The 13,244-nt window shown below is 37.1% G+C and overlaps 1 protein-coding gene across 1 annotated transcript in view; it reads right to left on the bottom strand.

Moving 5' to 3' along the window:
- The window catches only part of LOC135206206 (aryl hydrocarbon receptor nuclear translocator homolog), a 180,697-nt gene that overhangs the window by 85,163 nt on the left and 82,290 nt on the right, over positions 1–13,244 (bottom strand). Inside the window, 1 exon segment of the mRNA XM_064237544.1 lies at positions 6,117–6,203. Coding sequence (XP_064093614.1) covers positions 6,117–6,203 — 87 coding nt within the window.

Here is a 13,244-nt window from a genome sequence, read left to right on the forward strand (position 1 = left end):
TTTTATTCCGAGAAGAATATAGATGACAATTATTATACACAATCAATAATATCAAAGATTATTCATTTATAACAAATATAAATTTAGCACATTTAACATATTGAAGACGACACCAGGCTGGGGAAGATGTGAAAATATGTATGTGGAGGGGGAGGAGGAAGGGGTTGGAGGAAGGGGGAGGGGAAGGGGAAGAATGAGGCTAATCTTTAAAAAGTCCCTTCTATCAGAGTTCGTGGATTAAAGCATCATGACAGTTCGGGAATCCTAAGGAGGAGGAGGAGGGAGAAGGAAATCAGAATAGGAGGGGGAGGATGAGGAGTAGATGTAGGATGGAGAAGAAGAAATTCAGAATAGAAAGAGGAGGCGAAAGAATTGGAATAGGAGGAGGAGGGAAACGAAGGAATTGGAATAGGAGGAGGAGGAAGAGAAGAAGGGATTGGAATAAGAGGAGGGAGAAGAAGGAATTCAGAATAAGAGGACAGAATAAGAGGAAGAGGGAGAAGAAGGAATTCAAAATAGGATGAAGAGAAGAAAAGAAGGAATTCAGAATAGGAGGAGGATGAGAAGGAGGAGGGAGAAGAAGGAATTCAGAACAGGGGGAGAAGAGAAGGAGAAAGAGAGGGAGAAGAAGAGGAAGAAAGAATTCAGAATCGTGGAAGGATGAGGATAAGGAATAGAAGTAGGGAGAAGAAAGAATTCAGAATAGGAGGAGGAGGAGGAGGAGGAGGAGGAGGAGGAATTCAGAATAGCGCCCGAGTTCACACAGCCGTGACGGGCCATCCGACGGCTTGCCGACTGAACTTCCTTCTAAGGAGCGCCCCGAAAGCCGATGGAGGTGTAAGGACTCTAGGAGCCGCGTGTCGCAATGCTAATAATCCTCCTCCTCCTCCTCCTCCTGCCACCAAGATTCGATATTGCTCTTGAAACTGTTCACATCCGAAACGAGTCATAAACTAATCTCTCTCTCTCTCTCTCTCTCTCTCTCTCTCTCCTTTAAACCCGTCTTAATTGTCAACTTATTTTCTTCATATTTATTTATTCTCTCTCTCTCTCTCTCTCTCTCTCTCTCTCTCTCTCTCTCTCTCTCTCTCTCTCTCCAGGTCAAGTGTGTGGATATCACGCAGGAATTTCTCCAGGAATTTGAGTGATTCTGAAGATAAGACAATAAAGTTACTGGGCAGGAAAGAGCAAAGTATCTTGCGAATGGTTTCACTTAAGTGCGATAAGGGTTACCTCGACGAGGCCCTCCCGTTTGGATGATGACTGTGTTAATAATTATAAACCTCGAAGAGACCCTCCCTGTTGTGATAAGTAGTTAAGAATACGACCTCGTTTTATAGTATTCCCTTCCTGACGGTACTGTTTAGTAAGGATTACCTCGACGGGGCTTCCCGCTGATGGTAACTGAGGTAAAGATTACCTCGACGAGGCCCGCTCGTTTTTACGGTAAAGGAGGTGAGGACTGACTCGACAAGGTCCTCCCGTTTTGACGGTAAGTGAAGTACGGATTACCTCGACGAGGCTCTCATTAGAAAAGGTATTACAAATCAACACTACCGAAGTCTCATATTCCACTGTAATCCAAATCTCGTCGTTTTTTCCCGACAAGAAAGGTCTAACGGCTCTTCTCAAGAATAACATTTATGCTGCTAGTTAATAATAATAATAATAATAATAATAATAATAATAAAATAATAATAATAATAATAAAGTACAAGTGATATAATAAGAATAAAATAGACCCATAATAATAATTATAACAATGATAACAACAATAATAATACTAAATATAATTATAGTTAATAAAATAATAAAATTATGTTAATAATAAAAATAACCAAAAAAGAAATAATAATAAAATTAATAATAATAATAATAATAATAATAATAATAATAATAATAATTAGCTCAAGGACTCATGCAGAAGAGTGTGATCCTAGAAACGGCGCACATAGTAAGAAAAGTGATGGACTCCTAAGGAGGCAGGATACAGCCCGGAACCCCACACTATAAATACCACCCAGTCGAATTGGAGGACTGTGATAGACAAAAAATAAATAAATAAAATAAAATAATAAATAAAAAAGAATAATAATAATAACAGCAGCTCTGCTCCTTATGACGATCACAATAGCCAAACAAGAACCGTCAAAAAAAAAACAGATCATTGCCTATAGGACAAAAGTCACGTGAAACAAAAACAAGACCATCTCTCTGGAAAACGACTCTCCTACCGCCTGGGTCCGAGCTTCTTCTTCATCCGCTTCGCCATTTCCAAAATCCGACGACAAAAGGAAACGGAACACACACGCACACACCTGCTTCCCCAATTAACAATGCAGCTCCCGTCACACAAAACATAAATTAATATCGGATAATGCAGATATGAAACCGACGAGCGAGATTTACATACCAATGGCCCCAATGCCCGATTCCCGCCGCCCACCACAAACGTCTACTACGCACACCTGTTAAAGATGCATATTTCTCACTTAATATGAATACCTGCCTCTACCCCGGGCCCCCATAAGATTCTTTTTTTTTTTTTTAACTCTATCGCGAGGATTAAAGGAAATGCCGACTGGATAATATTTACAGGGTTGTAATCGTAGTTATGAAGAATTCGACGTCGATGGTAATACTGGAGGATTTATATTATTTATATTATTATTTATATATTTTTCTTATGTTTACTTATTTATTTATATTATTAATATGACTCACATTCCCCTACTGCTAATCAGTGGGGAAACATTATGAAGATTACATAATTATAAGAAGTAATGCTGATCGAATTTTAGTCAAAAAAACATCATTATTATTACTATTATCATTATTATTATTATTCAAGAGGATGAACCGTATTCATATGAAACAAGTCCCCGACAGGGACCATTGACTTGAAATTCAAGCTGCCAAAGACTATGGTATTAATTGGAAAGAAGTAACAGAAATTAATAGGAAATACAGAAAGACGAGATTAGTTATTAGAAAAGTTATTATTATTATTACCATTATTATTACTTTCTATAGAAACTGAAGCCTTATTCATATGGAAGAAACCCAATAAATGGGCCACCGACTTGAAATTCAAGCTTCCAATGAAAATGGCATTCGTTCGAAATACGTAACAGAAGGCAATATGAAATACAGAGAGAAGAGATCAGTCATCGGACTAGAAAAAATAAATTAACAAATTAACAGAGAAATGTATAAAAAATATCAAGTATTAAGTTCCTGGCATATTATACAAGGGTAACAAAGTAATTTATAAAACCTCGGTAACGAAAAAAAAAAGCTGTAAATGTTGCATAAAAATAAGATATAAATATTAATAACTTTTAATAACTGGATGATTGTCCATAGAAGTCGGTCGAGTCACTAAATGAATGTCAATATATGAACATTTTGTTTTGTTTTGTTTTTTCAAGAGGATTGATAAGAAGAATTGTGGGCGAATGAAACGAGATAAGGACAATTCTCTAAATATAATAATAAAATAGAAGATAATAATAATAAATAATAATAATAATAATAATAATAATAATAATAATAATAATAATAATCTACGAATGATCAATTTTGTTAAATTTGCTACGATCTTTCAGAGTAACTTATCAGAGTAACTTATAAGACTGAAAAACCCTACTTATCAATAATGGTAAAACAATAGCAACAAATTCAGTGGTAGAGTAAAAAAAAAATTGTACGCTAAATCAAAGGCCTTAACCAATGAAATCAACTTACAATTAAAAGTAAATATAAATATCATTGTTTACAAACATCAACGTTTACAAACATTGCCCGAGATGGTCGAATACAATAATTACATGGAACCTGAAAGTAAAAATATTTACCTATTCTCTCAGGAGAAAAAACATAGAAAAAAATAATTCTACTTTTCCTAAACTTTTTACATTTACCTACGCCCTCAGAAGCAAAAAAAATAAAAAAAATATATTTACAGAGAAAATACTTCCTTTTCGTAAATTTTGGCAGAAATATTGTCAAAATCATATATTTGCGGAGAAAACACATCTTTCATCGTAAATTTTGGAATGTGTTTTGTTTTAAGCGAATAAGTGAGAAAAGCTTCAATCGGTGAGGAGACAGCGAGGAACTGGGGAGAGGTGCTTTCAAAAATAAAAAGAAATGTGCTTGCGGAGAAGTGAAGGACGAGAATACTAATGTTCTGGGCATGTCACTGTATTTGCTTTTTGTTTCTTTGTTTGTTTTATAAGACAAAATCTGCAGAATCGTGGAAATGACCGAAAATATGGAATCATTTAGAACAAACGTTATGGAATTGGAACTGACATTGGTCATCCAGTGCTGAAAAATAGTGTTGAGACAAATTTCTGGAGAGGGAGGATGGAAAGTAAGAAGGAAGAAAGGGCATATGAACGGAGGCACAGTAAAAGGAATGAAAGGGGTCGCAGCTAGGGGCCGAAGGGACGCTGCAAAGAACCTCAAGTCTTGCTTCCAGTACACCGTGTGAGGTGCATTGATAGCACTACCCCCTTACGGGAAACTGAAAGAATGAAAATATAAAGGAGGAAGCAAAACGATAGTTTACATTTCACTGTAAACAAAATAAACTCAAATAATGAAAATTTGTCAAAAATCGTTTTAATAAAAACTGAAATGGCGGACGATGTCTAAAGTAATAATCACTTTTGAGGCTCGTAACAAAAAAACGTAAGCCATGTCTACAGTGTACGGCGTGAGGTGCACTGGCAGCACGGTTCTAGTTTATACAGAAAGGGAACAGACATAACGAAATGATGATATGAAAGGAAATCGGGAAATTTAACACAACCCCAATTTCCGACATTATTTTTTTTTTTTTTCCGAATTCTAAACCATTTGCAAAACGAGCATTTCCCAAACTGTGCAACAGGCGACTACTATATTTTGAATCTGGTTACTCTATTCCGCTAGATTTCCGAATTTCATCTGACAAGAAGCGACAGTGATTCGAAACAAGATGGTTTCCAAAAGACAGATCTTCATCTTTCCACCGGTTTCGACTAAGAAAATTTTAATCTAGAATGATTTTCAATTTTAGGCTTTCACTATCGTTGTTCCGACATCCTGCGCGTCTCCAAGCATGGAAACCTTAAAATAATATTCCTTATAACAAATGACAGGCGTTCTCTAACATCACTCTAACACCCAACTTCGTTTTTAGTATCTTTGTTTGGGGGGACAAGTGTTGAGAGTACATCGACTTAAAAGGTAAGATAAATAACAGAAAATCGTTGAACATATTCTAATAACTTTGGTATCTTCTTTTTAAACAACTTTCATATAATAAAAGGTGTTATATATATTATATATATATAATAAATATATATATATTATATATATTATATATACAATATATTATATTGGACGTGTCATTGAATTATTATCACTGCTCCTTAACAATTTGCTTAAAATGTGACCTTTACTCTAATATATTACAAAAGCCAAACGATGGTGCTAATTTAGAGATAAATAATAAAAGACAAGCCAGACTATCTGACAAAAGATCTTGAGAGAGAGAGAGAGAGAGAGAGAGAGAGAGAGAGAGAGAGAGAGAGAGAGAGAGAGAGAGAGAGCTTCTTCAACGTCTTCTGATCGTCACAAAACTCAAGACTACATCCAGATGAAGTGATAAGACTAGATTGGGGAAAGAATATAAAGATATGAACGGGTCGGCAGCCACCATCTTTGATGCAGGTACAGAGGCGAAAGAGGAAGATAGGTAATGAAAGATATGGGTATGGGAGGGAGGAGGAGGAGGAGGAGGAGGAGGAGGAGGAGGAGGAGGAGGAGGAGGAGGATAGGGGGTGGGAATATGTGGGTGGTCAAATACTGGGGCATTACCTATACAGATATGTGTGGTTGTGTGTGGGTGTGATGTGGTTTAAACTTTATATGTAGAGAAGGGGAAAATGGGGACGTGTCTAAGGAAAGGGAGGGGAATGGGAGGGGGAGGGGAGGTTATGGAGAAGTGGAGTGGTAGGTACAGGTGAGGGTGGGTGAAGGGAGGGAAGTGCACTTTGTATGAAAATGAAAAAAAAAAGGAAAAAAAAAACAATAAATAAATAAAAACCAACAGTTCTTTTTACCTGGCAAATCTCTCCTTGTCCTGCATGCTATCATCCGCCGACTCCATCCGGCCATACTTGGATCCTGAGCTCTCTTCCTCATCGGACCTGTAACAATGGAAAGAAAAAACAGTTAATTTACAGCTTCATACTCTCATTTACTGCATATGAAAGACTTGCGTCACAACTTCGGTGGTCACAGATGCCGAGGAACTGGCCACTCAACGATGGAAAGAGAAAAGTAAATTTACAACTTCATAAATTCCTTGACTGGATACTGACTGGCCATTCACCAACGGATAGAAAATACCTCACTGACTGGATAAGACACACCTACTGGCGTCGCAACTACCGTGGTCACAGACGCCTAGGAACTTGCCTTTCAGAGGCCTATTAGCACTGACGAGGTTACTGCAGCTTCATCCAACCAAACAAAGGAACGAAATGCGCTGCTCTAGTCATTACAAAAAATTAATGCTTCGACAAATGGAACAAGAAAATGAACACGCAAACGTGATTAATGAGAACACGAATGAGGTACGTCAAAATCATTTATGTTTTGTTTTAAGAGCAAGTATTAATTACTTCTCTTAATAATAGCATGTCACGGCAGTAATCAAAAGGGAAATTGGACCTTATTTTGGAACGACGCGCTTGTGTTGCAAAGTGTAAGTAAGTAAGTAAGTCATGAAATCGCTAAATATTATACACCTCGAGTATCTTTAAGTGTTTTGGGCGGGTGGTGGCTACACTGTTGCACGGGCGAGGGGGGAGGGGGAGGGGTTGTGTAGGAGGGGGAAAGGATTTGTATGTAAGTAAGTATTGAAATCAAAATATACACTTCGTCTATCTATCAGTGAGCGTTTTGGTGGGTGATTACCTTGTTGCACAGGAGGGAAGGGGAGGGGAAAGGGTTTTGTATATAATGGGAGGGGGGAGCGAAAGAGGGAAGGGGAGAAACAGGGGGGGGGGGAAACGGGGGGGGGGGACTGTATATAACTGAGCAATGAAATTGCAATATATACACCTCTAATACCAGTAAGCCGCTTGGTGGGTGGGTACCCTGATTGCACATGGGAAGGGGGATGTAAGGGAGGGGAGGAGGTGGGAAAGGGGGGGGGAGGGGGGGGGGACCTGACGTAGACAGAGGAAAGTGTTCAGGCTGATCGATAAATGAAATCCCCGAAGCGTGGCCATGACGGGCGCTAATCGTTAAGAAAATAATGAAGGAGACTACGACCAATTAAATAGCCCAGCTACCGTGTACTTTTTTTTACCCCGAATGATTTCTCTCGCTGCTTAATTAATGGCATATTATCAAGTTCGGTACTGGGTGTATGTTAAGGGGGCGTTCTTTTAGAGTGAAAGGCCAGTAAATAATTATCAACGTCTTAAGTTACTTATCAGCCTACTAAATTATTACTTATCAACTTACTAAATTATTACTTCCTAACTTACTAACGTTTGCCTTAATCTGTTCTTCTCGTACTCTTGCTACTACCTCCTAGTATAGAAAAAAATAATATACAGTCATGCATATACATTATATATATATATATATATAATATATATATATATATATATATATATATATATATATCTATATATCTATATAATAATATATATATATATATATAGTATATATAATATATCTATATAATATATCTATATATATATATATATATATATAGTATATATATATATATATATATATACACACACACACACACACACACATATATATATATATAATATATATATATATATATATATATATATATATATATTATATATATACACACATATAGATACATGTACATATAATTGTATATATTAGAATTAGCATAATATATATTTTGTGTAGCTTAATAAAAACACTCCAAGGTGACAACCTGATATCACAGGAAAATCATGTTCCCCTATATCTCCCCTACCACAGGGGGAGAGAGAGAGAGAGAGAGAGAGAGAGAGAGAGAGAGAGAGAGAGAGAGAGAGAGAGAGAGAGAGAGGTTGGAAGTCTAAAGTGAGCACGAAACCTTAGCGTAAGGCAGCTAAACTCCCTGGTGGCGGCAAGACCATAAACTTATTCACATCGGGAGCAAAAGCAGTTAATCAATACATCAATAGAGGAAGCCATTACGGCTAATCATGTCCTGACCAGGCCAGACTAACTACCCACCCGCCACCACCACCAGCGACGACGAACGACAGCGACTACCAGAGAGAGAGAGAGAGAGAGAGAGAGAGAGAGAGAGAGAGACGGATGGTAATTAACTTTTAACGACGGGTCGGATGCAAAATCTATTTCCGCCAGGTATTTAGAGACCGAAAAAATATATATAATAAAAAAAAAATAAAACTGTCGAGGCAGAGATTAACGCTGCGACAACGCCATTATCTAACTTTCCGTGGTGTGTGTGTGTGTGTGTGTGTGTGACGTCACGTCTTGTTGGAAGTAATGATGAGCTGCTAACACTGGAATTCTTTCAGGATATAATAACATACTGCAGTGTGCTTCGTGTTAATTACTCTCGATGTAAATAAGGCGCAGGGGATACATTATATACTGCTGTTTGAATATTTATATATAGTATATGTATGTATGTATGTATGTATGTATGTGAGTGTATGTAAGTGTAATATATGTGTTTATATATATAACATTTCACATATTACATATACATACATACATACTCTCATATAGATATATATGTGTATGTGTAAAATATCGCCACAGCTGAAAATATACACACATACATACACTACAGCGATAAAACAACACAGTGATAAATATATCTTCAGCCCATATCCGATCATATAAAAAAATTAACTTGAAATCATGACGCAAATCTGCTGAGATTCTGACATTTCATTCAAACACAGCGACATATTTTTTCCTTTATCACAACAACATCGCGCAGCGGCCCATAACGTTGGAATGGAATATAAAATTTAGGAATGTAGAATTTAGGCCAAAGGGCACGCGCTGGGACCAATGAGGCCACTCAGCGCTGAAAAGAAAATTGACAGTGAGAAGGTTTGAAAGGTGTAACAGGAGGAAAACTTCGCAGTTGCACAATGAAACAATTTACAAGAGGGTTGAGGAAAATAGGATGGACGATGGAGAATATGAACGGAGGTATAGTCAAATGAGTGAAAGTGGTTGCAGCTGTGGGCAGGCGGTGTTGATACATGGAAAAAATCACTGGGACCTATGAGGTCATTCAGTGCCACTATGAAACAACAACTGTTAGGAGTCATAGGAATGGCAAGGGTTGCAGCTAAGGACCCAAGGGACGATACAAAGAACCGTAACCTTAAGAAATCCCTACAGTGCACCACGTGAGTGCACTGATGCCAAAAACATTAATTTGTTAGAAAACTCAGCCGATACTTAATTAAAACAAGTCAGAAATGTAGTACAAATATAAGAATAGAATGAAAAAGAATAAACAAGCTACTGTTTTAACTAGCGTACCAAATATCCGCTTTGCTTCCCCTGCACTTACAATGACAGATATGTCACAGACAATTAGTTATTATAATTCTTATTATTCAACCATATTAGCTCTATTCATATGCAATAAACCAACAAAGGGGACCAATGACTTGAAATTAACGACTCCAAGTGAATATGTCGCTCATTAGAAAGAAGTAACAGATTGTAAAAAGTAATACAGAAAGAAGACATCAGTTATTAGAAAATAAAATAATAAATAAATAAACAAATAAATAAAAATGCAAGTAAATTATATCAAAATAAAAGGTGAATTGTGAAAATTAAGTAATTTATAGAAGAAGCTTTTTTTGGGTGTAACCAGAAACTAAATTAAAAGAACGAAATTAAATTTAATTAGGGGGAAGTTTCACTACGAGTCAGTTATAGTTGGAAAATTAGAGTAATTTTCAACAATATAATCAAAGGCAAATTTCTTCACACCTTCATAGCTATACACCTAGGAACCATGATCTTACGTACGCTTGATGTACTCGTCTTCCGTCGAATAAAAATAAACATATTTGTATGTATGTATGTATGTATGTATGTATGTATATGTATGTATGTCCATTTATACACTAAAAAACAGATATTAGTCGCATCACAATTTAAATGAGTGAGCATCTATCTATATAAAAAAAACTCGTGAAATCTGGTGAGAGAGAGAGAGAGAGAGAGAGAGAGAGAGAGAGAGAGAGAGAGAGAGAGAGAGAGAGAGAGCATTCACAACTTCTTAACTTCTTCAATCAACCAGAAGCAAGCAGTCGTCCACAACCAAGCCACCGGAATGAAAATATCTGGACACGACTGATGCTCGTCAAGAGTCCCATAGAAAGCAGCAACACAGACAGACAGACAGGCAGACAGAAAGACAGGTATCATGCACCTGCCGGCAGAGTAGCAGCGCCAGGGCGTGCTGCCTCCCGCCGTAGGACTGCTCACGCCTCTCCGCGGGTCCCTTGGCCACACACCTCACACACAAACTCGGGGATTGTTCCCAAACGCCCACAAACTTCCTAGCACGCTGCTTAACGTCTCACTCTTGGCGTCTTATTAACAATCGCCTGTGGATTCATGGCGGAGTTGTCAGTCGCATAAAAGATTCCGTGAAGGGTTGTTGAAGCCTTCCTACTCTGATGAGCGTTTTGTGTCTTAATTTCCTCTGGGATAAATATAAAATACTAAGAACGTTGACGAATAAAAACCTACAATTAATCATTATTAAAAGGTTCGTTCTATCCAAAGCTTTTGAGGCGAGACTTCCTTCTTTACTGAATATTACCTGTAGCTAAATTTGCTCGGGGAGAATGAGTTCTTTCTCGTGTTTTAATTTGATCTGGGAGAAAAAAACACACCAGGAACAATGCGAATAAACACCTAAACATTATTATTGTTAAAGGGTAAGTTATATCCGAGGCTTTTGAATCCTTCCTTCTCTACTGAATATTTTCCGTGTCTTAATTTAGCCCTGGAAAAATAATCACTACATGGTGAATCCTATTCATAGGGAACAGCCCTACAGGGGATACTGACTTGAAATTCAAGCTTCCAAAAAATATGGTGTTCATCAGAAAAAAATAACACAAGGAAATGGGAAATACAGGAAGAAAAAAAGAGAACACTATATATAAAAAAAGCAACAGGATAGAGACTTTCTAATAATGAACAGCGTCCATTGAAATATATTTAAGGTTGATACTCTAGAAATTCCTGTGTCTTACTTTGCTATGACGTAGCCAAAATACTGTGAGAACTGGGATCAAACAAAAAATACTGAAAACAATTACGAATTGAAACCTACAAAGCAAGAAAAGAGAGACCTAGTTATGGACAGCGTCCCCAGTAATATTATACGAGTTAATATACTCTTAAATAAAATACTTGAGGCGTTAAGGTAAGTATGATGATATTATTTTTTATATTAACCGCCCGCCGGAGATTTACGTCCATATTTTTACCTATAAAATGGTGAAGATGAAGATAAATGCAAAGAACTGCTTTAATTTCACTGTGTCATGTCGACCTGAAGAAGGCGCGCCTTCAATGAAGTTCACTATTTTACAACAGCAAAGATCTCGGAAAGTGCATATAACCACACACATACTGTTCACATTTTACCTGGTCTTCACAGTTTGATGTAAATATCAAGCTTCATAATTACTGACAAATACAAATAACTATAAAAGGGTTTCCTAACACGAAGTGAACTGTAATTACCGTGAAACACATCAATATGAGAGAGAGAGAGAGAGAGAGGAGAGAGAGAGAGAGATAGAGAGAGAGAGAGAGAGAGAGACTTACCACATGACTTGCTGCCTTATCATCTCGCCTTCCAGGATATCAAATGGCTACTTCACGCAAATCTTTCACAAAACAAATTAAAATTAATCGGTTTCATGAAGAATAAAGACGAATTATTTCACGCACACACACACACAAATAATAAACGGACAAGTTGACACAGACAGTCAAGTCTCCCTCTACACGAGCGCCCTGAACGCCTGTTCAAACTGACTGGCGTATCCTTAAAAGACCCCAGCAGGATCCTTTCGTATAGTCCTACTGTGGGGACGGACCCAGTCCTATTCTGTGGATGATAAATCCATCCAGACTTTCTCGGCCAAAAAATTCCGGGGCCAGGGAGACAGATTAAGACCAGGGCGGCCCAGGTAAAATCCGTTAACACTCTATGGTCATTTTTACTTTGACACTCTGGGGTCAATTTTACCTTAACACTCTGGGGGGTCAATCGGCAGTAAAAGTATTTTATGGTGGTGACAGAAAACACCGTCTGATAACGCACGGAAGAAAAATAAAAATAAAATCTGGCTACAACAAAATACTTACACAAAGGGATGTGAAACTTCAATACAATAAAAAAAAAAAAAAAAATGAGAGAAGCGTGGCACTAAAAAAAAAAAAAAAAAAAAAAAAAAAAAAAATCACACAAGACTTGTGTCAATACCTCGACTTAAATTTAATCAAACACCATGGAAAAATATAACACACTTGATGACGTGCAAAACTATAACAAAAATGTTCACAAGACACGAATATTCAAAACTTTACTTCAACTTTACTCAAATATTTGAAAAGACAAGAAACTTGGACACTTATGAATAGGAGAAAAGTGTTACTTTTTCCCAAAACACTTTTGGAAAATAAAAAGTGCGTTTCCTCTAAACAATTTGAAAATATGTAAAAAAAAAAAATCTCATCAGACATACCAATCAATTTGCAGTTTAAAAGACAAATGGGGAGAATCTTTAAACGTCACAAGGTAACTCTCTCTCTCTCTCTCTCTCTCTCTCTCTCTCTCTCTTCCTTCTTCCTCTCCTCCTCCTTGTCTCTCTCTCTCTCTCTCTCTCTCTCTCTCTCTCTCTCTCTCTAAAAATACTCTTCCTCTTTTGTTTGTTTTTCTTTATAAAGCTCTGTCCTCGCAAAATGAAAATAATCTCTTCAAAATGTTAAAAACTGTAGCCAATCGGAGTGCAAGATTTAGGACATTCCAACTCTATTGCAATATGAAGATGGGTGTGTTTTCTCGAAGAGTTCTTTCAAACTATTTGAAACTGGATCTTGTGACTTGGGAATCTTAATTAAAAAGGGTTCCAACTCCTTACCACACTAAATGAAGAAGGATGTGTACT

The sequence above is a fragment of the Macrobrachium nipponense genome, chromosome 29 (genome assembly GCF_015104395.2).
Source record: "Macrobrachium nipponense isolate FS-2020 chromosome 29, ASM1510439v2, whole genome shotgun sequence".
NCBI lineage: Eukaryota > Metazoa > Arthropoda > Malacostraca > Decapoda > Palaemonidae > Macrobrachium > Macrobrachium nipponense.